General features: G+C 46.2%; 1 protein-coding gene across 4 annotated transcripts in view; it reads right to left on the reverse strand.

The window, feature by feature from the left end:
• Positions 1-23,238, reverse strand: part of LOC115318078 (collagen alpha-1(XVIII) chain) — a 94,099-nt gene extending 70,861 nt beyond the window's left edge. For all 4 annotated transcript variants that reach the window (XM_029977786.4, XM_029977784.4, XM_040499630.2 and 1 more), the window contains exon 1: positions 22,896-23,238. In XM_029977786.4, the coding sequence (XP_029833646.3) occupies positions 22,896-22,982 (87 nt within the window). In that variant the 5' untranslated portion in view covers positions 22,983-23,238. The remainder of the gene's footprint in view (positions 1-22,895) is intronic.
• Between the last annotated feature and the right edge of the window lie 3,061 nt (positions 23,239-26,299).

Genomic DNA, 26,299 nt, shown 5'->3' on the forward strand with positions numbered 1-26,299 from the left:
GTACCCAAAAGCATGGATGGGATTTTGAGCGCGTGGCATACACTTATATCAGTAGCCCTGTGCAAATTGTTGTCTCGAGTACCAATGTTAACCATGTCTTCTCAATCGCTGGTATTGTTCCGTAAATTACAAAGAACGGCTCCCGCGCGCTGTGCGGGAAAGCCGCCCAGACTCTCATAAGTCCGTTCGGTGTGCATGCGATGATACACGGTATTTTGTGTACACTAATTCCCTTTTATCATCTAAATGCCTCCCTGAGGCATCGCGATTATTTTTTAGCCGCAGTCACGTGAAGATACTTCATTTTATAAATATGCGCTCTTCGTTGACGTTTAGACAGCCATTACGTAAAAACGTAATATAGATAGAGTCAGAATAAAAAAAGGAAAATGCGATAAGCAGTAGAATTAAAAACCGGGCGCAAGGCGGAACCCTTTTTATTATTCATTCTGCTTAAGCGTACATGTGATCAGAAAGAGTGTACTCTTCCCGCGCTTCACTCGACACTTTTCTTTGTTTCCTCGCTCAGAAAGCTCCACGGCAAGGACAAAGGCACCGCGCAGAGTAGAGTAGATTCGTCGGCCCGTCGCGCGACGAAAGATGCCCGGAGGCTCGTCCGGCGAGCGACAAGAAAGCTGTCCCAGCTTGTTTCCGTCGTCTGTCAACGAGCGGGAAGAGTGTTTATGCAAACGAGATGCAAAGCGAGAATTTAATGTCGGCGCGCGCATGGAACGCGCGCAGCACGAGCTCGCTTTGAAGGGCTGTCCCTCCTAGACGAAACCTCCGGATGCGCACAGGACGAGGAGGAGAGTCGCAATTTGCATGACGTTCTTCGCCCGGTGTAGTGAAGAAAAAAAAAGCGCTACTCTCTACTTTGTTTTACATTTCGATGAACGACAGAAGACGCTACGAATCATATCAGCCAATCCAACGCTGGGAATATGTCACGTGACTACGTTCCTTGCTGTCGTTGAGTCCGTTCCGAAGGGCACGTGAAACACACGTGGCATTCCATTTGCTGGGATGACTCGTAGCGCTCGCTGCGGTCCATTGTAAGGTGAAACGCTGTATGGAGAATGCCCTCGAGCCGCCGCGGCGTTTCTTGAGTCAGCGGAAAATGGAAAGTGCCGCAAGTGCTGATTGCCCCTTCGCTGATCGAGTGGATCGAGGCGGCCGTGGCATCGTTTTGGACGCACTGGATCAGCGGCTCCTATGCGCGTAGCTACCGCGCTTTGTAGTTTCGCTCCGCCATCGAGATGAATGACAAAAGAATAGCGTTTTGCGGTTCCTTTCGTGCGTTCCGGGGAGACGTGAAATTTGCATCGGACGCCTTTATGTCTCTAGAGATCAGGCCCGCAATCTCCGGATTGTTGCGAAAAGATTGCCCAGTTCGCGATGTCTTGGATGTTTATATAGGTATATTGGGCGTGTCTGCTTTCATTCTGTAAGCTATTTTAAAATGACAAGTAACAACTGGGAAAAGTTAAACGTTAAAAAAAAAATTACACACAGCTTAGCATACGTTATTTCAGTTGTCTGGGGTTAATGAATAGTAGCTGTGTGTGGAGCAGGGTGCAAAATTTAATTAGGTGTCAGATGTGGGGACTGCGGACTGGAGGACGCGGGAGTAATCGACCATATGAAGTTACAGGAGCGAAGCTTCTCTTGGAGTTTACTAGATGACTGCTTCATTTATGGTTTGTAGACCAGTTGCAGTCAATGGAGTCCTGCGTGCGCAGGCTTTGACATTTTTTTTGTGACTCAATGATTACCTTGTTTCTGAGTGAGAATTTAACTCTATCTAATTAATTTACACGATTAGTTTTTATAGCATTGTTTTGAGCCGTGATTAAACACTGTTTCATCCCGTCTGCCCTGGCTCATTATAGGCGTCCCGATAGGAAACTCATTTAAAGGAATTTGCGCGCCTTAAGATCCCGAAAGTTCGCCCATCACATATTTTTTTGCCTTTTATAACTTCATCTTGGGTGGGCGTTCATTCGGGATTTTAGATATACGATTTCTTTTTCGGGCTATTACAAGTGGCATACGCGAATTCCCCGTATCCAAAAGTGGGGTCGGTAGCCAATCTCGTTTTGTCCGACGGTATACAGTAAACCGCGAGAGCTTTATCGACAATGAACTGGACGGATAAATCCGACCGGCCGCCGCCGTCGCCGCCGAAATCGTCCGAGGGTTTTCCGGTTTGGGAACCCCAGACAACGGAAAGGGCAGGAAGGTGGGGAAGGACGCCGCGACAGGAAATCGTTCCTGCTGATCCTCCTCGTGGGAGACCACGCGCCCGAACCGGGAGAAGGAATCTCGGCAGGATCCTCCGTCCCATAATATACTGCCCGGTCCGGCTTCACCGCATACACCCGTGACCGGACCAAGGCTTCGAAAAGATGCGGGCGCCGGGCGCATCGACCTGCCCTATACCACCCCAACACACAGACGCACACAGACAGACAGACAGACCCGCGCACGACTGCCGCACGGGCGCAAGCACACCCCGAATGTGCAGGCCATGGGGCCAGCTTTAGTCGGGGGCCAAGCCTTGTTGCCGAAGCTTTCGACTCGTCTCTCGGAAGGGATGCGGGGGAGGGGTGGCGACCCCGTGGATGTTGGGGGCGCGTCGCACACGTTGTCGACTCCGCTGAACGCTGCCATCTATCGCGGTGAGCCCAAGATCGAACCGGGATTAGGGATAGGGGCCGCGGAGCGCCGTCGTCCTCTATAGAGCCCCCTCTTTTTTTCCGCAACTCTATTCGAGGACCGTGCTGGGTATTCCACCCTTGATCCCCAGTGGGGAAAGAGGAGCGAAGAGGACTGCCGAGTCTTCCCCGATTGGATTTTCTCGCTCGCTTCGTGCCGTTCCCGAATAGGAACTCGCAAGGAGGGAGGAGGAGGATGGAGAGAAATAGGGAAGCTGCGGAAAGAAGTGGCGTGTCCCAGTCAGGCGTAGCCGCAGCAGCGCAACGGCCAGAAGCCACGAGGGGGGTTGGACACTAAGCGGCAAGGATTTTCCCCAGGGTCGAGTTAACGGCGACGTGCGTTTACTTTGTTCCTCCGGCATTGTCTCCATTTTCGTTCTTCTTTTTTTCTTGTTTTTCCGGCGTGGTTTCTGCAGAGCGAAAGGGAGATTCTAAAACTCGGTTGGGCTTCTTCATATTTTTTCGGTGTTGTCTGTTTCTTCTTTTTCTCGTATATGCGCATTGTCGTTTTAGTGGGACTCTCGTCGTATTTCGGTGGCCCGTACGCGCAGCGGGAGACGGGAAAAAAAGGCGGGGTTGGGTTGGGGGGGGGGGGGGGGGGTGCGTCGTTTCGTCTTCTTGAGATGAAGCGGTCCTACGTGCTCGAAATTTGCGCCGCTGCCTTCCGTGGTTTGAGTCGAGCGGCCGGTTGGTCGGGGACAATGCAAAGAGACCAGCAGTCTTTCGAGCAGGGGGTTCTGCAGCGTGCGTTGTTCTCGTTCTCCGCGTGTCTTTTCTAACAATGTATTGGAGTGTCGTTTTCTCTCTTTTTTTTTTATTAGGGTGCTGAGGTAGGTGGTTGGACGTTGGAGAACGTGCACGGACTTCGGGAACAAAAATGAAGACGTTGTAAAGACCGGGTTTATAGCTCGGGAGACAATTGGCGAAGCTTGGTGATCCTTTTTCAGTTCTTTGTTCGCCCGCGTCTGGGTTATTGCGTGCGAACGGTCACAATCCCCGGGTTCTATAGTGTTACGACGCTCGTGGCGACCGAGTGATAGGGAGGGTGTCAACAGAAGCGTGCGTCGTTTCCTTAAAGCACGTGCTTGGCGTTGTGCATATAGTGGAAGTGGTGGATGATATTGCTGTTCTCAAAATGTATGTTGGACGCGAATTTTTTATTGCGTTAAGGATAGGGCGTAGTTTGCTGAAAGAAAAAAAGAAAAACAACCAAACGGCCAGTCGACCGAGTGGCTTAGTCGTAACGGTCTAACTAGAAAACACAGCCAACGTTCGATTCGAATGCACAAACCTTCTCTGGGACGCCGTCATGAAAAGTGCAAACTGCGCCGTATGCAAAGTAGGAGTCGATCAACGTCACCTCATGGCAAAATGCCATCATGCTGACATCACGGCGATTGGCTGCAAAAAATCCAATCAAGAAAGAAGCCTGCTGCCTGTCCGAGAGGGCTTTTCGCTTGAACAAGAGAAAGCTAATATACATCTCGGACTTTTTTAGCAGATGCTTTCGGTCAATGTATTACACCTTTCGAACGCTTACCACCTAGGCTAAAAAAATAATAAGAAATAGCTGAATCACTGGTTTGTAAATGCGTGCGTAATGTTTAATTTTCAGCCGAAGAGAGCCACTGCGCAAGCTCGGAACGCGTTCCACAACCCAGCAGACAAAGATGGCGGCGCGCAGAAGGCGACTATTTCGGGGATCACAATCATTTATGACTCTGGGACGCCACGTTCTTTGTGGACAAGCTGTCCCTGTAGAATATTAGAATGGTCTTTAAAAGAAATTTAAATCTATGTCATTTTTTTCAAGGATGGAGGAATATACAGGGTGCCACAAAAGAAAATTTGCACGGTCTTTTTTACCGCAAAAATAAACTAGGCATCGCCGAACGCTCATTCTCCGCCCAAAGGTAGCGCTAGAGGTCACAACCAGATGCAAAAGTTTCAGCCCGATCCGATAACTTAATCAAAAGTTATAAGTAATTTTCTGAAAACTTCATTGGGAAAATGGCGGCCGACGGAGTTTTCAAACACATGGGGCTCTATGTCACCAGAAACCGAAACGGGCAAAAATGGGCTCCATTTTCCCATTGAAATTTTCAGAAAATCACTTATAACTTTTGATTAAGTCATCAGATCGGGCTAAAACTTTGGCATCTGGTTGTGACCTCTAGCGTTACCTTTGGGCGGAAAATGAGCGTTCGGCGATGCCTAGTTTATTTTTGCGGTAAAAAAGACCGTGTAAATTTTCTTTTGAGACACCCTGTACTTCTGCTGCAGGCAGGGGCTGAAACGGCAATACGTTTACGAAGTGTTCTGCTGGCTGAAATTACACTTCACTCGGAAAAAGTGCGAAACTTATTGGAAAGGTATTCTATATCACCGACAACGTCAAGGTGGCCATATGATTTAGTAATATATATATATATTTTTTGCTGTCATTAGCAGCATGAGTAATGTCAGTAAACCCCCCCCTCCCACCCCCCTTTCAAAAACAAGAAAGTTTAATAGTTTAGAGCTAGCAGAAAAATACTGAAAAAATTGACTAAAATATTTCGACAAGTTTTGGTGCTTCATGGTTGGAGCTATAACATACCTTGATTCCTTGTCATCTATTGGAGGTAGCCGTTGGCAAAGAAAAAAACACGTCAATTCATGATTTTGTTCATTTTTTTTTTAAAGATGCGCGCATTACGATTTTAATCTGATTTTTCATTTTAGAAACCGCTCTCGATCTTTGGGACCTTAAAGTGGGGCATGGTTTTTTTAAGTCACCCCATCTGAAGAACTCCGAGTCGTTAGATCAAAACGCATGCACGTGCGCGGGAGAGAGAAATGCACGTGCCGTCCTCTTCCCCTTATCACACGCATGCGCGGGTCGCGGGACGAAGCGCTCACTGGATGTGCCGCAGTCTTCTTCACAAGGCCTAGCAAGATAAAAGAGCGGATTTTAAATGTGATAGCCAAAAACGGGTGGCGACGCGCTGGGTAAGACCGTGCTCGACGACCCACTGCAGAAAGAGCGACGTTTTGGATAAAGAATCCAGTCTTGAAATAAGACAAACAATTCAACGACTCCGCAGAGATGCGCTGCAGAAGCACAACCCCGTTTTTTTTGTTTCTTTTACAATTAGAATGAGCGTGATTTTGCGCACTCATTTACTCGCTTTAACGAAGGCCAATATAAAAGAGGACACCATTTACTCCCAATCTCGCTCGCTTTCCCTCTCTTTCTCTCTTTCTCTCTATCTTACTATACAAACACATAAACACAAATACCCAAAATTAATGTTCCTATTAACATCTGGTATTCGTTACGGTCCGCTGCCTTCCTCGACCATGACAACAAACGCATTCGTGTATGCGAAGAAGTGTAGACCACGCACCGTTGGGATATAATTAGATTTTGCAATGGACAGACCAACGCTGCCCTGGTAAACGGTCAACGCAAATTGTCCGCCTTCAGTTGCAACGCGAATCGATGAAATCGATAAGGTCACTTTATCGAAGCGAACTGCAAAAGATGCCTTCGGCCACTTGATAGAGATTCCTTGCCAAACAGAGCCGCCTTTCCGCGCTCTCCACTTCCAGTTCATATTTTCATTGATGTATATGTCATCAGTATTATGCACGTGGCCTTTTTTTTATATACTTTTGCGAATGCATTAGCGTGTCGCGTGGGTATAATTTGACCATTTTGGTTGCCTGCTAAAATCAGTCAAATCAGACAGTCCGTGACGCGGAAATGTATAGGAAGCCATTGTCACACGATCAATAGGTGCACTGCTGCTGAAGTTTTGCGGTGTTGCTCGCGTTTATTTCTGCGCCTGTTTACTGATATGCTGTTGTATTTTGTATTAGACTGCGTGATTTATTTGATCGCTTCCGGTAACGACCCGCTGCAACCGAAGCTGGCCCGTTGCCTGTTTATTGTTGCCAAATTTACTCGAAAATTAAATAAAACTTTTTTTAGGGGGTGTCGAAGAGTTCAGGCTGGTTCAGATATGCGTTTGAGTGCGACCGGACCTTGGTTGCCATAAAGATAATCTCGTCGCAAGCAGGCATAAGCGGTCACCACGCAGTCAGTCCCACTAAATCGCAACTTTCCGAACCAGTCTTTACGCAGAGAAAGGTTATGAGTGCGCCGTTTGGATATGCTGTCTCAGGCAACATGCTAGAGAAAAGAATAACTTGACCCAAGTTTGGAGAGCCTGGGGGCCAGACTATGACCTAGTAAGGTTTTGCTCCAAGGCGTTAGTTAGGACCAAAGTACTTTCATTTGGCCCTGACTAGCGGGAAAAGCCAAGTGCGGCTTTTCCCGCTTTCCCCGTTTGCAGCATAACTTTTCAAGTGCCGTAGGTGAGCCAAAGAAGATGTCATGTGACATCCGAACAACTAGGTGTTCTTGAGCGCTATTCGGGCATACACCAATTCGTATAAATAAGCCAGTTAACAAATAAGTGCCACGGAAATGGCCAGAAAGGTGTTTCGAGGTGGTACATTGATCGAACTTAAATATAATGATTTTAGGTTTCTGTGAAAAAAAAAAAAAAAAAATATTTAAAAGCATTTTTTTTTTTTGCGCGGGAGAAAAATAGAGGCAAACTGTCGGGTTGACGCTGCTACTCGCATACCGGCACCAGAAATTACAAAAACATGAAAGTTTTTTAGAGATTAACACCATAAAGAAGACTCAGCAGAACCGAGCGTGTGTATTATGCAACATGTGAGTAGCAACATCAACCCGACGGTTTGCTTCTGTCTTCCTTCCGGACGTAGAAGAAAAACCACAAGATTTTTTTTCGCATTTATTCCCAAAACTTTCTACACCCAAAATTTGAATATGATCAATGCAACACATCACACGAACAAAAAAAGGTTGCGTGACTCTCTGTTCACTGGCTTAATCATGCGTGTTTCTTTACGGCCGAATATCGCTCGAGAACTCCTCTAGGAATGAACATATAGATTCGACATTTGCTCGGGAACTGCGAGGCCCAAGTAATTGGGATGAAAAAAGCCGAACAACCACGCAGTGAATCCTAGCCCTGGTACTCGTTGGTTGTCCAATGTTTGGCCAAGATATACCCAGACTCTGATCAATGAATATCAATTATGGGTATATACGTCGGCTTCTTTTGGGGCTTTCGGAGCCCCTAAATTGCCAAACAAAAAACCAACAAAAAATATTTGCCTAAAGAACTGCGCCGCTTGGGGTGCTTTCCAGCCGCACCGGCTGGTCTAATGATCAACGCGCTGTCGATGAAAAATGTGCGGGCGTCTACTTTAGTTTGCGGAGTACATATACGGCCAATCATCGCGTTCTACGTAAGCGCAAGACAAACGGAGAAATGACGAGGCCTATACTATTCTTAGATTTAAAAAAATGATATCTGCCTTGAGATATACTAAAAAGATTCAGCACGTGGCGAAGCAACTTATTTTTTATTTCGCATTCAGTGAGAATACGTCATCAGCCTACAGTAACATCGAACCAGTCACGAAGCACGGCGCGTGATACATGATAGCTAATATCCTGCGCTTATTTAAGCTGTCAGTGACTCAGTGACACGGAGGAAGGAGGCTTCTGGAGGCGACATGACTCCACCAGATCGTGAAGCCAGAAGTGTGGAGGGACACGTCCTCCATCGACGACCAAAACCACAGCTGATTTTTGGACATAGTTGGGAGGCGTGTCTGTCCCTTCACACTTCTGGGGCCCTAAACTCGTGAAACACGAAGTTTGAGCGGGAAGTTCGCGGAGCGCGCCGATTGGACGTCGGCGAAAAAAGCGCAAAGTCATCATCGTGATAGGCCAATCGGTGCGCTCCGTTAACTTTAGCCACAACTTTGAGTTTCACGAGTTTAGCGACCCTGGATTCACCTCTGGTTAGGTCATGCATCGTATGCAAGAAGCTTCCTACCTCCGTACTTTCTGCAGACTCTGAGTTCTGTCCATTACACCAGCTCTTTTTGCGTCCCTATTTGGTTGTTGTTTGTTTTATTTATTTATTCGTGTTACCAGCTGCTGTTTGGCAGCCGAGGCAGGGAATATTTAAAGTGAAATGCAACCGGAGATAAATAAAGTAAACCTTGATGCCTAGGAACGTGAACTTGAAAAGCGACATTAAAATGATCGCGGAAAGTCTTCGAAGGATGGCGTATTTGTGGTGTAGGCGAGAAGGCTGTTCCTTTCGTGGATGGAGTCGGTGAACATATTGTCTTTGAACAGTACGTCCCGTAGTGTAGGTATACTACATTTGTGTTAGGATGTTTATCACGTATTCGTCGAGATTTATTGAGCTCCATAAATGTGTCAAACGAAATTACAGATAGGTTTTACGTTATATACACAATGCTGTAAATTAGTTTTGACGCTAAGGTACACCCAAAGAAATGCCTGCGCGTCTGCTTAGCCGCGAAACACTCGAAGAGCCAATCTCTGCGATCTGCGAAACCAAGTCAACGAATGCCCTGGAGCTCCGCAAAACTAGACTGATTGCTGTCCGCTTCAATTTGAAACATGAAGTCCCGTAAACACGAGCTCCAACTGAACCTCTAGCGTGCATTAGAATAGCGTACATCAGAATAGCCTACATTAGAATAGAATATTTTGTCTCCTGTAGTTTCAGTTTATTGAGTATGTGCCTGCACCAATATATATTTTCTACTGATGAATTTTGACTTGAGAGCAGAAATACGTAAACAGCGACATGGCAGTCTCCCATCCCGAGCCTCGTTCATTGAATGTTTCGGCCTCGCTTTAAACAACAATCAAAAGTTTGTGGTGAAGCGCGTTTTTCGAGATTTCACGCGAAAACAAAAGAGCCGCGTCTTGCACCCCAACCGTGCTCAGTATTCCGGGCGCGTCAACTCCCCTCCGTGAGATCACCAAACCAACAGCGCCAGAAAAAGTAACGCAAACTCTTTTCTTTTATCTGTTTTTTTTTTTCTCCGGAAGGAACGGACTCATGTTTTTTGCAACACATCCCCCTGGCCAACTGAACACGACGCACGCCTCTTTCGGGGTGATATAATATTTTTACGTGTGTGTAACCGCGTGAGAAACGGGGGAAAGGGAACGGCAGCGTCCTCCCCAAAAAGGAGACACTTTCATGAAGTCCCTCTCTTTCTCTCTCCGTGATCCATCGGCAGGGGGATCTCCGCGTCTTGTGCTGTTTGCATTTGGTCAGTCCTGCGCCCCAACCTCGCTTTTCGCTCTCGAAAGCCTTTTTTTTTTTTTTGCGTTTCTGCCGCGTCATCGCAAACTGAAGGATGCCTTCTGGGTGGGAGGTATACTGGTAGGTACTTCAGCTCCCTCGCTCTCTTCCCCCACTTAGAGGCGTGTTTGCACAGCCCCCTCTTTTCTTTTTGCAGCCGCCACGGTTAAAAGGGGACTATGTGTGTGTGTGTGTGTCCCTTTCTACGAGTCTTTGATAGTGGGGACAAGCGGGCTTCTTGGAATGTTTGTTTGCCTTCGAGCTGCAGGTCTTGTGCTTCTTTTCGTATGACTTGTGCTCTTGTGAGGAATAAAAAAAAAAGATGCTGCTTATTTTGCTGTATTTTTCTGGTGGCTCCTGTGCCCTGGATGGATGACGATGAAGTGCGGAGGGCACAGGAGGGTGAAGACAGCTCTGGATCTGAAGGATGTCTGTTTGTTTGTGCGTGTGCGCGCGCGAGGGGTGGTGGAGCAGCATCTGTGCGTAATGCCGGTTTGGTTGGTATGCCCGGTTTTTGCTGAATAAGTTTATCTCGTTGCTGTTAAAATTAATAGTACTACCTTGCCTTGCGAAGTGAGACATTGAAGTTTTTTTCTTCCGCATTGTTTACTATTGTTTTTATATACACCGACAGTTGGCGCACTAGACACGCCTTCCAACTAATAAAGTCAATGCAACTGTTCTATCTATAAATCACACCGTAATAACCTAGCAGGAAAATTGTAGAGCCCAGTTCGCGCAGTAGAACTAATTCCAAGGGGTAGCTTTTTATTTATTTGGGAAAAAGCCGATATGACATTAACCAAAACGTAACTCTTCCAGCATCTTTTTTTTTTTTTAAATATTTCTATGTACGGTTATGCCCGCGATGCTGGATGATCGGGTGCATCCCAAAACTTTCCATTCGCAGTTCGCACTTCCTCATTTCTTCCCATTATCATTTGAACCTTCTCGTTCGAACATTCTCAAAACATCCAAACCGTTTTTTTTTTTTTTTTTTTTTTTTTTGCGTTTGGATTTACTAGTATTCGCATTTGGTCCCGTTCGGGCTACGACCGAAGGGCACCGGGTACGTTCTGAGACTTAGATTGGTCTAAGAGGCTTGCGTCCTCTAAAGTTTATTTTAACCTACAATGCATGACTTCGTATTTTTACATAAAATTATTTGGGAGTGTTTGCTACTATAAAGCAGAATTCTAAAAATGTAAAAACAGATGTTTATTCAATTTTTAAAATCAAAAACGAAGAAACACTTTATGTATCATATCTGATACACGGCGCATTGGTTTCTTGTGGGTTATGAATGCGTCGAAAACACTTTTTGTATGTGTTCAAGCACAGCGCGACAGCAAATTTGGCGCAGTTTTCAAACATGAGGGATGCACAACCTGGAAGCTATAGCAGCGCTGCCTGGAAGCTGGGCTTTCCACGCAAGTGTTGCCGAGGTCAGCAAGCCGTACATCTGAGCGCCGAGCAGCCAAATGTCAACCATTTCGTCGTTTACCCTGAGACTGGGTTTTTTTTTTTTTTGAAGAGCAGAAGTAACAGAAAAAAGAGCCAGGTCTCAAACCTGTCTGTTTTTTCTGTTACTTCTGCTCTTCAAAAAAAAAAACCCAGTCTCGGGGTAAACGACGAAATGGTTGACTTCCACCAGCTAGCCTGTAATTTGACTCTTTTCAGCCAAATGTCTTCATTTAGAGAAGTCCTTTAGAAACAGGTAGCACAAAGCATGTATTGGGCGTGATTTGGCATGTATTAGCGTTGCCTTTCTGCTCTGCTTTCTTGGGAGGCACTTTTTACAGAAGTGTATCAAATCAGATACACTGCATTGTAGGTTTAAGGAGCGAATGGCGTATGAAGCCGTTACCTGAACCGTGGTGCAGGACCAAGGCGCGTGTGCGTGTGTATGTGAACGCGTGTGGGGGGGTAATGGAAAGGGGGTTGGGTGGGGGGGGGGGGGGCGGTTTTAAAGAAGCTTCGTTGGGGATGTGCCACAACGCCAAAACCTCGAAGTGCACCCTTTTGATTGTTTTCTTCTTTGGCGGGTTAAACGCTCAGGTTGTACAAAGAACGAACGAAATGCGGCGGGTCCAACCAAAGAAGGACGTTTCGAGAATGGTCTTTTTGAGAGGGTCCCAATGATAAGGTTGGTACGAAAAAGAGCTCAAATGATAACCACTCGAATAATCGAGGAAAGCATATATCCTCCTACCCAATAGACTTTGCAGCGTGCATATTTAACGATAGTTTTCCGCCAACCATCGGCAATATTAGACCACTCCGCGAAACAGCTTCGGATGGGATCATTACAAGTCGCAGTCTGCATGGAAATAGTCACCGTTACTGGAGTAAAGACTCAAAAAGACTTAACGGACAGCCTAACGAACTGAAACGGCTCCGAGGACCTCGTCACAAGCGTCACCCCTTCTGCTCCTGAATCAGGCAGCTGCGGAAAACGACGCACAGTTCGCCCGCGCGCGCGCCCTGCACGTACGAGGCGGCATCGACGATGAGGTGCCCCGCCCGCCGACATTCCAACGCACGCTCCTGAAGGCGTGCACCCTGTCTTCGGAATGCGTGGTGACGGGAAGCGCTCGTTCGCCGCGGTACACGTGGGGAGAAGTAAAGCTTGGGGAGGGTTCCGTGTTTAGCCACCGGAAGGCACTGAAACTTGACCCCGCGGGAGATTGCTGGTTACGTGTTTGCTCGTTGTTTTTCTTTCCCCTCCACATTCCCAGACGACCATGTTTCTGACATGTGTGCACTTGGGAGTGAAACAACTCGGAGGGCAACAGGAAGGAAGGAAGAAAATAAAGTTGCGAGGCTGGCGTATCTTACTTTTTGTCCTGGGCATCTTGTCTGCTCCTCAGTGTGTTCCTTTTCCGCGACATACAGATTAAAAAAAAGGAAAGAGAATATTTTTCTAGATTTAATTTAAGATGTTACTTTTATTTTTTTTCTGGCCTAGAATACTGCAAGCGAAATCGGTTGAATAGGTGCTAGGGAAGAATCGTGAAAACAGAGGATGCAAACGTTCTATGATCTGCGAACCCATGGTAGCGCACAGATTCTTAGATTCTTTGTGGTTGGTTGGCTAGCGACATAGCTCAGAGCTATCCCAAAGAGTGTGAACTGCACAAGTTTCAAGTGCTTACTCTCTGAAATAGCTTGAAAATAGATTGAACGCGCTGTGTGTTAAGTAGGCTAGAACTCTCGAACCAATAGGCATACCCTGCCTTCATAGAAATAACGTTCCTCTTCTTGTGGTGTCAGGTCGTTTACTACCCTGCGGTGCTACCTTTATTCGGCTCGCGTGTACAGTCTTGGTGCGACCAAACTACAATAGCGCACATTATTCTGTGGGACAGACGCCGTCTTACAGATGTGGAAGGTCCTTCATGATTTCTTATGGCCTTGTTTTAATCCTTCTTCTTTATCCAGTTTTAGCGGACAAAAAATATTAATAAAATCTGATAATATCCACGTTAATTTCGGAATCGCCCAAAGTCGTCGACAAACCAGCGATCCCTTAAATCTGTTGTTTACAGCTTTAAAAAAAGAATAGCACAAAAGTAAAACAGAAAGGAAAAGCACCTGTGGGATTTGTAATCGGCGATAATCCGCCTTCATCCGAAAATAACGATCGCGACGATCAACGCTCCCGAATCCCGCCCCACGGCACGCTGCTCGCAACAACAACGAGCAACTGCAGTACGTCTCTTGTAGCGGTCCCGCCCGGTAATTGGCTTTCCTCGACTCTCGGGCGAGGGCAGCGGTTGCGCCGTTCCCACTAGGGACCGACCGAGGGCAGCGACGCCCTCGGGGCTAGTAAGACAATTCCGCGGGAAGACCCGTAGCCACACCATTTCTGAACATGGACCGAACAAAAGGCTCTACAAGCAGTTTTTACCTATACAAATGAAGAGTCAGGCGTTATTCCCGTAACACATAATATCTTCATACAGATGGAGATTTTGAAGTCGCTTTCTGTTCTGTCCATCGGTCAATCTGGCTGAAGAGCACGATGACGCAGTTTGATCTCGAACCGTAATTGGCTCGGCTGGCTCTAGCAAATTGACTGCGGTCCACTTTAGGGTAAACGAAGCAGGCAGAGAAGGGGACAGCCACCGACTATAGTGGACGCTCTGAGGAGGAACAAGGGACGATTTGCTCCTACTCGGCAACAGTTCATTGCTGTTTGGCTTTTCGTCGACCTCTGTGTTTGTGTTTCACTGTCCCGGCGGTTGCAGAGTTCGTTAGCTGGCTGTTTGTTGTTCGGAAGATGGGGTCAAGAGGGAACTTGAGTTTCTTCGGGGGGGTCAGTTGAGTGCGCAACAAAACGGCTTCCGGTCGATTTGGCGAGAGAGATGGGGGAAGGTCTGTGATCGTTGTGGCAGGATGGATGGAAAGGTCGGCTCTTGTCTGCTCAGAAAGGAAAACAGAGCTGACCCTCGGGCCACGGATGTCCGGCGTGGCAATCCACACGTCAAGAATCGATGGCTCGTAAAGAGAGAACAAGGTGTCGGAGACGGGCACGTCTCTTGTTGTTCCCAACTGGTCAGCATGTCTTCGACAGTTCCGCGCTCGTAAAAGCTGTTTTTCATTTCGAATGGTCTGCAGATCGAGGAATTTTTTTCGTTGCAAACAACCGACATTTTATATGCATATATAGGTGGCACGTAATTGTTTCTGTTTTCATTGGTGTTATAACAACAAGATGGTGCAAAACCAAAGCTCTATGGTGAAGGGGGTCAAACGGTAATTAAGCAATTATATAATAAAATTATTCTGAACTTCATCAAGTTCTTGCTGCACATATGTTTAGGTTACCAAGAGTGGCGCCTACTCCCCTGTTTGTACAATATCGCGACATTGCAGTGTTAAGAAGCATTCGGCGTGATGGCATTCGGCGACCATGGTGCTGTCGTGACGATGCAGCGATAGTTTCAGATCAAATTCGGTGCGCGTGCACCACATAGAAGCTATAGGGAGTATTCACAGGACGCCATATTTGTGGGTTCTCTTTAAAGCGCATGCTCAGAGCGAGCTCCCATTACTAGGCTGCTAAGACCGGCAATCTTGATGGTGTGGAATGCACATGGCGAAAGAACTGTGGAAGCTCGGCGTCAACACGCGCCCAGAGGTCGCGCACACATCTATGGCCGCCAGTGAATACTCCCTATTGTCCTCTGGGTGAAGCCTTTCAATAGTACTGAATAGAGAGTTTTAGTAGATCGTTCCCATGACTCCGATAACGATACCCGATACTCCGCCACCGCCTCCCTTGTGCATGCATAGTATCGTTATCGGGGCTATTGGAGGTATCGGAACGATCTACTAAAACTCTCTATTGTCTATGCGCCGTAGAAAGTCGGGGCGGCAAATAGACTTTGAACGAGGTAGTGAGCAGGACCCGAGCTATGTACGACAGAAGGGAAAAAAGGCATCGACAACAAGGGCTATCGTGGAACTGCAGGTGCACAACAAACGGCGTATCTTACGAAATCATATTTTCCTTTAAGGCACACAAAATGCAGCTAGTTCGCGCGCTAAAGTGAAAAGACAAACTAAAACACCAAGACTTCTACATTGAAATGCAAGGCCTGTTAGAAGAGGGTGAATTCGCGGTCAGTCCAGTGTTCGGTGACGAGGTCACCTTTTCCACGCTCTACAGGAATGTAAATTAGCTTGGTATTAGAATACAAGGCACAGAAAAACTGCGTGCCATCGTGAAACATGTGGAAGACTCACCAAAAGTGAATGCGTTTTGCACAATCCATAGACGCAACATACACGGTCTCTTATTTGTCTTCCATACTTAAAGGGGCACTGAGGGTATTTATGCTCGCTAAGGTTTTAGTTGTACGTGACATATGAGAGCTCAACTATCCAGAATACAATTTGCGGCCTGAAATTCGTTTCCTTTCCGCCCGAAAACCGCCGATCGAGAATTGGCCGGTTTGAGTCGCGCTTACTCTTTTCTTTGTGGTCACGTGCTGTTTTCTATGGTTTAGACGCAGCCACCAAAGACAATCAAAGTCGTGGGTCATCAAAGGCACACACTTATTACTAGAAAGCTGCAAAGACATTGATTGAAAAAGAAAGAAGTTGCACAGCCTCCTTACTTCCGGTATCTTTCTCCTCTGTATTTCTTCTTCCTCCCCAATGCAGTTTCGGTTTCGGTTTCGAGCGGTTGCGTTTTTTGAGTTTATTAAAAATATACGTGACACTGTAGCAGAATATTGATCGGGTAGTTTTCTGATGCCATAATGGATCGCCTAAAAAAAAATTTTTTTTTGGGGGGGGTGTTAGTGTCTTTTTAATCTTTCAACAAGATGAGGCCCGTTTATATTTCACCCTGCATGTTCGCCGGTACCTGAATGACACCCTATTGGTATACATGCTATTCCGGGCACCTCCGCGTCGCCATGACACGTGCCGAAAATGCTTTCCGGCTCGGGTATTGTTCGCATGCCTTTAAAGGGCTGCATCTCCGAGAAGTTTCGCCTGTTGTGTAATTCAATCGGTATTTTTTTGTGTGTGTTCTGGGTGTCTTCTGGCTACGAAGATTCTGTAGTATTGTGCTATAGGGAGTATTGACTGGCGGCCATAGCTGTGTGCTCGGCTATGGAGCGCGTGCTGACGGCGAGCTTCCACAGTTCTTTCGCCACGTGCATTCCGCGCCACCAAGATTGCCAGTCTTACCAGTCTATTAACGTGAGCTCGTTCAGAGCATGCGCTCTAAACATCGCCCTCAAATATGGCGTCCAGTGAATACTCCCTATAGACCTATTCCTAAATTACCTAAGCATCAAGGAGAATGCAGGGATTGGTGTTCCACGCGCCACACGCGCACGCCTTCCCCGTAAAAAGCTTCGAAGTAAATAACCAAAATAAAGCGTTGACGAACGCACCTGCAAGATGCCATTTGTTTTAGGCATTTGCTTTAGAAAAGTTACTACTGCTGAGGCCAGCACGTGCGGCGCGTGGAACACGAATCCCAGCATTCTCCTTGATGCTTGGGTAATTTAGCAATAGGTCTATAGACTGATCTCACCAGCTATACTCCGTTTCACCTTATACTGTACCGCAGCGAAGGCTAGAAGCGCGAGCTCATAGCGTTGGCAGCTGTCCTTACTGTACGAGGGCTTGTGCCGCCGAGATCTGCCCCAGAGCAAGGAGGTCGCGCTTATAGCCTTTCCTGCGGTATAACATCAGGTGAAATAGAGTATAGTTTGAGTACGTCACCGATGTCGCCGTGCATCGTAGGAAATGGGGTCTTTCTGCACGCGCGAGAACCACGTTGGAAGTCCGCGCGAGCAGAGCGCGAGACGGCACGAGCTATCTCGCGCACGGGCGGCTTCCTCTTGTGAGCTACAGTTATGGCGGCGTCAGGCATGCGTGGAACGCTTAGTGAGATCGGTATATTGACGGCACAAATTTGATTTAGATTTTTTAGAAGATCACCGGGAAGTGAAGGACGCCGCGGCCGTCGAGAGTAACCAGTCTGGCCAGTCGCTGTCACGCGCGCGTCGGTTGGTCGACGAAAGCACTAGGACTCACCGCTTTATTTTTAATCAAGAATGCACGCATCTGGCCCTTCCATAGAGCGAAAAGACTAACAAGTAAAGACTGATTAAAGTAGTAATTAATATTCGCCACTTTCAGACATTGACACGTCGAAAAGTACAAATAAATGAACATTTTAGAATGAAGTATGGTAATTACAGTCAGTGTGCAAGCGAGTCGGTGGAAGTTTACCATGATGATGTTAACCCGAGACTGATGTGGGAGCAGGGAAATTGTTTTACAGTTGAAGAGAAAGTAACAGGGCAAGAAAGCGTCTCTAATTAGAGACGTTGTCTGTCCCTGTTACTTTCTCTTCCACTGTGAAAAGATATTCCTGCTTCTACCCCAGCCTCGGGTTAAAATCATCATCAAGGATCGTACTGGCTCAATTTTCAGATCCCAGATTAGAGTGCTGATGTTCTGTTTTTCATGCCAAGTTCCGGATCATAACCCAAACCAACTAGGTTCGCGCTATGCATAGGATGTTTAATATTAATGGAATTACTATTATCACGATTATTTGTTCTTTTTAAACCAAAACGCATTCGCTCATTTACGTTAATTTTCAGGTGCTTGTGCGTTTGTGAGCAGCCGGTTTATGTGTCAGTTTTGAACAAATACCAACCAAAAAATCCACAAACTAGAAAAAAAAAAAAAAAAGACACAATTTCGGGAGTTTCTGTGTCGCGTGTTAGCGGAGTATTGAGAATTGGGATCTTTTGAATTGGAACTGAACCTGGGAAATCATAAGCCGGGACTTTGCCAAAATATCCTGAGAGCTGCAAAAGTTTTTTTTTTTCTTTTGGTTTATTTTAGAGCATGAAATAAAGCGCCTTTTCATGAAAAGCTTGAGGCAAGACATAAAACATTGCACGAAATCATTTGGTACCTCCCTCTCAATTTCATTATTCGTCCTCATCGTCATGCATGCCAACGTGTGTCTGCATGGTATGTCCCAGGAGTTTCGTGTGATAGGCAACAATTTGGAGACAAAACTGGTTTTCTTACCTTATCCCCAGGCTTCTAGAACCGAAAACAACTTTTTCACATCCGCGTATGAAACGTCTCCACATGAATATCATTCACAGGTTTGCTCCGGTAGGCCCATGTTGTCACAATCACGATATCTCCACTCGTAGACGAAAACACGACGCTTGCTTTTTGCCAGGCACGAGAACGAGCTGTACAATTCTTCGTAGCCTTCTTGAACGACGTCCGACAAGCGTAGCGCAGTTTCGCTTTGGCCAGCTAGAACGGGACGACACGCGTGCAGTTGACGAAGCGACGTGGGCTGGTGTACGCACTCGCTCTCCTGTTCACAACATAATTACAAAGGCCTCAATTAATTTGCGTCTAGTCTTGTTGAATGTCTTTAGCGTAAATGGCCGGGTTTCCAGTTGGCTGTTGAATAGGAATAACTTTTGGCAGGAGAGCCAAATAAAACGAGCAACAGTGCTTTTCGTTGGCCTCGTATGAACTAGGCGTACTCATCGATTAATAGCACGATATGTTTTTGACATACCTTTTCAGATTTTCCGCCAAGAAAAACTTCAAAGAATTCTGACTCTCGTTAATTGAAACGTACAGAAAATGGGAGCTAACCGGAAGTACTCTATAGACCTTTTCTGCGAGTGCGCCGCCATCTTGAATTGACGTCACTTCCAGTATGGGCGAAAACCTTGTTTTGCCTTTGCCACGCCAATAGAAGGCATTTGGGATATAAGCGTAACCGTCACACTTCCTCGTTTTGCCTCCCCTTTATTTTTTTACTCTTTGCAGGTTGAAACGTTGGATTATTTTTTCGTCGCCCATACCGGATACGCCTATTAGGTGGCTAAGGACGAGAGTACACAGAAAAGGTCTATAGTCCGTTGCAACCTAAGAACGAAGGGCGAGAGTAAGACGGGCCGATGAGGAGGAAGCAGACGGAACGCTAAAGAGAGAAGGAGGTTTCCCCCTCTCTTCTCCAGCGTTTCGTCTGCTTCCTCCTCCCCGGCCCGTCTTAGCCTCGCCCTTCGTTCTTAGGTTGCAACGGACTATAGTGTCCTGGAATGTACGCCATTGCTTGTTTATGTTTACCTCGGAATGCCATGCATGGCCGCTTATGTTGGAAATTATGGTTGGCCGATGGAGGTTTTCCTCCAGGGACCGCCAGATCCAACTCCCTGCGACTTTTTTTTGTGTGTGTGGAGATTTTAAATAACGCCTCTATTTCCATTGGCACAGCAACTGGACGCATTGGCGTATTTAGTGTATGACACGAGCCCGACGACTTGAAATACTAGTGCATTTCTAATGCCGCGGAGTAGGCGGCATTCACTGGACGTCATACTTGAGCATGGTGTTCCCAGCGCAGGCTCATAGGAAGCCCGTATACTTATCTTCTAAGAGCTACCGTATTGGCAGTGTGGAATACACGATATCGAGGGTTTGTGGCAGCTCACCATAAACTTTCTTCGTAGCAACGAACTCACGTATGGCCGCCAGTGAATACCAACTATGAATATCCCAGGTTGTGCTGGGGCACGCGTGGACAGGACTGACCTACTGTCTTGACAGCTGCCGTGTCACCGACGTTGACCACGTCGAACATTTATAAAGTGCATTTAAAACTTCAAAAGTTTTTGACCTTTATATATTTAAGGTCATGATAGTTGTAGTATATTCAAGTTAATTTAAAGATTAATAAATTTTACTCTCATGGTTGCATATGAATACCCCAATTTGTTGAATGTTTTATGGAATTCAGTGAACTGAGCTGCTGGCAATCAGCGTTGCGTTAAAAAAAAAAGGCGTAAGTCATTCAATCTAAACAATGCGGGAAAGTTACTTTTCCCCATGATTGAAGCTCCGAACGTTTTTATGATGAAGGGATGTATCTTTTGCTGAACGTGACTCCCTCCATATCAACCTCTCGTGTTAGGTTGAGTGCTGAACACTCAACTCCGCATGAGAGGCTGATACACAAGAAGTCATGAATCCATTAGCTATTTTAAGGGTTAAATAGAGCAAAGCTACCCAAGTTGGTCTGTTTCTGTCCCTGATATTTATCAACGGGTGTCTGATTGTTTCGCTCGCGATATGGACTGAACATTATACGAGACTCGCTATTTTGTCTAGCCGCTTTATTTTTGGCTTATCAGAATCAAAGAAAAGTCCCATACAAAAATGCACATAATAATTCTAGCAACAAAACCAGAAACACACAAAGATAAACATTCTTAATATTAGCAGAAATCATACACTTTCATGGGTCCTACCATTCACTAGGTTTTCTCTGGAGATGAAGTGACTAGCCTTTGTGCACTACAGAAAATAAAAGTGTTTTTTTATTCAAGTATGAGGTTAGCAGCTCCAACTTTAAAGGAACTTATTTTCGAGTCAGCAGCTATATCTAAGTTAACAACAGAACCCGAATGATTTTCTTCATGGGTATTCTTGAATTTGCTTGGACAATGTAGCTAAAAATAAGAACAGAAATCGACACTTCTTGAGTAGTGTATTTTTTCCCATTTCGGTGGCTTCAAACAACGACTTTCTGAGCCATAAGTACAATATTTGCAAGAAAACTGTATGGAACATCATGCTTTGTCGTGGCGGGTCCTATTACAGTAAATACTTATCTGGGTTTTCTCATTCGAAAATAGCGTCAAGGCACGTTGAGCTACATAACGCTTTATTTACAACGTTTGCAAATGAACAACTGCAGCGTTCGGAGGCATCTGGCGAAGATGCTATTCCGTCGCTCAAGCGCATCTCGTAATTACTTCGTCTTCGTTCCTGTGCTCGTCGTCCCCTCAAGGAAAAATAAAAAGAAAACTTTGCGCATTGTTTTTACTTTGCGCGAAGTAGTTCTTACGCGATTTGGTTGACGGAGCCGGAAAGAAGATATATGCTTTCGGTGCTTGAAACGTGTACGTCTTGATAAGATAACACGTATCTAATGTAAAGTGCACCTATATGCATCTTAATTCTCATTGAAATCTGAAATTTGGAATGCTATGCGAGGGGTCGGACGTTTTTTTACTATGATTCTTGAAGTAAAAAACAGTACAGACTGGTCCCAAAGAACACAATGATTTGCTGTCCGTGTCATCAGGACGAAAGGAACCGCGCGGGTGCGACTTAGGAAAGAGCTCAAAAAGTAAACAGTGTGATACGTATTCTTTATACGCATGTTTTTAAGGCGAAAGCCTTACTTGTCCCATTACGCGAAAAAGCGGCGGCGTTGTCCCCGAAAGATGGTCATAAAAATACGTCATCAAGCACGCACCTCAGAAATAAAACACAAAGAAAAGCACAGCAACGCAGATGCTTCGTCGCGGAAGCCGCCGTGAAGCCGGCAGCTTCACGAAGCCATCACACTCCCCCACCGCGCCTGCGCAGTGGGGGAGCGTGATGTCACCGCCGGAGCGCCGTGTGCGAAAGAAAGGCGTAGCGCGCTGCTTTGAAGAATGCGTGGCTTGTAGGAATGCTTTTGCATTCCCACACGTAAAAAATCTTAATTGTCTTTGGCGAGTTTTTTTAAGTGGGTCTGGAAGTTAAAACAGCGAACTTAGTCCTGGGGCTATGTTGGGCTATGTTATCGGTGACGTGAAAACTTTGCGGAACGCTAGACCCCACCGTGGCCGAGCGTCAATTTTTTAATGCCTCTATGCACCCAAAAATCCGAATTAAGGAAGTTCACGAAAGCTTTCTAATTAATTAGCTAACTAATTACTTCCAATTTATTAGAGTTAAGTCTAAGTTGGTTAAGTTGGCCACCAACTTAGCCGCAGGGCTAAAAATACCCGCTTCAACTTACGGCTTGGGGAATGGCAGGGATGAGAATATGTCTGGACCTCAAACATACTGCGCTGTGATACTGAGCAAGGTGAAACGTCGCGATTAGTGCCGCAGCGCAGGCAGTTACTTGAAGTCTAGGCCTCAACGTACTTTCAGCCTTGCCATTCGACGATCGCCCTCAGTGGATTGCAGCGATTGGCTCTCTCGAGTGCTTTGCAGGGACGCAGACGCTCCATCGAGGCACGAGCACGGCGGAAAAAAAAGAGAGGTGCCTGAACAAGGCCGAAGAAAGATGCCGAAATTTTACTCTGGCTTCGCGCATCTCCCAGCAGGAGGCACTGTCGGTTTAGGGCTCTCGCGCAGGCGCGGTCGCACTCCGCGTGTCCTTGAAAACGTGTGCGCGAATAAGGACGGTTCCTCGAGCTCCTAGCCATGTTGCGCACCTCACGGCGTTTTAAAGAAAGGCAAGGGAACCTTTGACAGACACATTTGACATCGAGGCGACGTCAAATGTGTCTGTCTAACAACTCTCTCTTCTGCGTTTTTTTTTTTTTTAATTGTGGGCACGATGGCGCAATGTAAAAGCGAAACAGATGTCACGTACCTCGGGGGGAAGATCAGATGAGCTGGCGAGAGAAGTGACGACCAGGAGGCTGACTAGAGCGGTTACGAGACGATGGGGGACGACCATGGTGACAACTGACTGTCTCGCCACAGGCGTGGAATTCACGAATTCCCTACTTAGTGTTCTCCGTCGGAGTGCGCGGCGGCTTCGGCGTGATGAGTCGCCCTCACTCAATCACTCGGGCCAGTCAGCTCGACGAAGTCGGGAGTGCTCAGGGCGCCGCTGATCGCGGTGTTGCGGAGGAGGAGCTGTTCATGAACTCACTGGGTCGGGTTCAGGCCATTCGCCGCGGCACTGATGACTCAATGTCACCCCCCTGACTTGACCTGGAAAGAAAGAGACGAAATGAGGTTCACTTTCAGCGAGTTTGAGTGTCTTTTTTAAGGGAATAACCCTACAAAACATAAAACAAAACACTGAGAGTCTCAGTGACTCACTAATTGGTACACAATCTTTCCCTTCTGTAGATTTTTTCTTCCTTTTCAGAAGTTCAGTTGTATCAACAGATACACTCGCGTTTACGCGTAATTATAAACGAAACTTATACTTTTGTCAAATAGCACGTAGTCACCCCTTCGCGCTCCGTTCTTCTCGGCCACCCCGCAGATGAAGTGTTATACTCTAAGCTCGGTAACCTATAATGTGACTTGTAAAACGAAGTCACCTACAAAATAAAGGTTACAACGGCGGTAGTTTTGGTGTTTAAATTATTTCCGTCAAGACTAAGGCTACAAGGCCCAAATCGAAAGCCACAAAGCTGATCTCAAGGTTACTTGAATGGCAACCGACGTGTAACCTCTACACAGTAACATATAACAAGCGCGGTTAGCTACGAAGCCTTCACTGTAACCTTTACGCAAGTCTATTTTTTCTTCCTGCGGTTCAGGGTGGAAGGTCGGGAGAACTCACACTCGGGATGCTTCATGGGCCCATGATGAAGACGCCGTAATCTGTGGTGCAGTTTATTACGTCGTAAACTTTCACCTCCCTTTTCATGCTCAGCTATTGATTCTACCTCAAGAGCTGTTTTGCACTAAGTACACTGTCCTTGGATATTGGTGAATAAAAAACCGAACATCTGCTTTATGTTGCGTTATTGGCCATATTACTTTGAAGGACAAATTCTCATCTATTGTTCGGACATATAATATAGGATTTTTTAAACCATTGTGTGTTGGTTCTTTGAATTCAAGACATCCGTCTTCGTGGCCGTCGCGTGTTTTGTACTGATTTTCGGTTTAATTAATAAACTCTAATTTATTGAATCCACTGAGTTTAAATTATTTTGACAGTGCTCTACAACAACGTGGCGTTTTTGTATCGTGTTCGACCGAGGCAGCACAAAATCGTCCTTTCATACAAAAATAAAGTGTCTGAGACGCGAGACGCTCACTCGTCTCCGAGTCTAGCGTTCGTCGTTTCAAACACTTTATTTTTGTATGAAACAATGAATCTGGTGCACCGGTCGAGCGCACGGTTTAAAGGTTAGAACTATTGGCGAAAAGTAGGGGCACACAACGTAACCTCTAAATGATTTGAAGCAATACCCATGCTAATGGTTACAAAGCTTTAGGTTACAATGTACCTTATAAAATAAAGGTATATGCTAGGATTTGAAAATGTGCACATATAGTATGGGTTACCAAGCTTAGTGTTTAAGCATCATTAAGTTCGTCAACGCGGCCACCTGGAAGCAGTCAGTAGAAGCTTGCTACCCGCAGTTCTTCAACGGCTTGGGGACGATGGCGGGAGAGTAGAAAATCAACTTAAAGCCCGATTGTATTCCGTTTGCAATTCACACGTAGCGTAGGGTGCCTCTTTATTTGCGAGACGATTTTAAGCAGGTCTTTGAACGAATAGAGCGAAACGGAGTGATTCGTAAAGTGGACGAACCGACTGAATGGTGTGCGGGCATAGTACGCGTCTTGAAACCGACCTGTGCATTACGCATTTGAGTCGATCTAGCGTTCTTCGCGTACGCTCAGTCAGACGGAGAAGTAGAGAGCATGGCCAAAGCGGTAAGATCCCTGATGGCAAAGCCAGATGACCCCTACTTTGCACTATACTGGCTTATAGGGACACCTCAGGGCCTCTTGAGTAAAGCCCAGCGGAATTATGGGCAGGAGCCTACGTACTAGTCCTCTGCTGCACCCTCGAATTCTAGTTCCTCGAGCGGTCAGCCTGAACATGTTCCCAAACCAGGACCGTGCGTTTAAAAAAACGCAGCGGCGACACTTCGCTCGCCGCCATGCCGTCGGTCAACTTCAACCCCTCAGGCCAGCAGCTTCAGTTTGGGTGAAAGACTGCACGAAGGAGGCCATCGTCTTTCGTCCAGCCAATAAATTAAGGTCGAGACAATCTCAGGAGGGATTCTTGAGAAAAACCACAAGGGTCTGATTTCCTTGAACCCTAAGGAATCTTGTCCAGATTGTTCCGAGATCAGTTACGATTTTCCAAAGAAGGTAGAAAACCGCAGGCACAATTAGAGCCCGCTATGGCACAATATCCGTTGACTGCTACGCCTCCGACTTGGGTGTCACGTGACGGTCCTTTGCCGGCTACGTCTCCTGATTATGTATCCCGGTATGGACGTGCTGTCTGAAAACCGCAACGCTACGAAGCTGGCAGCTAGTTTGCTCAGTAGATGCTCGCTTGTCTAATAGTTTTGTTCGAAAGTGTTTGTATTTTGCACCTGGCAGGCTAGTTCTGTACGACTGATGTTTATTCGCCTAATAGCTCAGTTTGAAAGTGTTTGTTTCTTGAGCCTAGCAGTTGCCGGACTCAAGCTTGCTACGCAACGGTAGTACAAAAAAAAAAAAGAAAACAAGAAAAGAAAAAGGGAAGATGTGGCGACAACACATCTGACTCTCCCGACCTTTCTAGAAAGCGAATTACGTGATCCGGTGTGTCTTATCTATATATACCGCCTACCAAAGAATAAAGAACGTTTTTTCATTCTCCGCCGCTATTGGAATTCGTGTGAGTTATTCTCGCAGCTGCCCCTCAGCGCGGCGTAAGTGATAACGCGACATTAATGCTTTTGGCACTGTTTCTTCTTGCTAGAATAAGAACATCGTTTTTCTTGAGTGATCTCTGCTTAAAAAGATCCTACGACGCTTTTCTCGCTTTTGTATTTAATTTGCGTGATCTACCTAAGGAGTAATAGCATAGTAAATGGTATGTGTTTATGTATTTTAACATTTGAGTTATAAAAAAGGTAGTAAATAAAATAAATTTTGAGCGACAAAGGCCCTGTATTTTTTTTTTGCGCTGACACAGTTTGAATAAGCGATATACGACGTCGGCGTGCAACGACCACGAGCGATGTTCGTTGCCGCTAACGAAGCCCCATGTTCGCATTCAGTTATGAAGATGGTATCATC

This window comes from Ixodes scapularis, unplaced genomic scaffold (genome assembly GCF_016920785.2).
Source record: "Ixodes scapularis isolate PalLabHiFi unplaced genomic scaffold, ASM1692078v2 PGA_scaffold3__209_contigs__length_174095766, whole genome shotgun sequence".
Classification (NCBI taxonomy): domain Eukaryota; kingdom Metazoa; phylum Arthropoda; class Arachnida; order Ixodida; family Ixodidae; genus Ixodes; species Ixodes scapularis.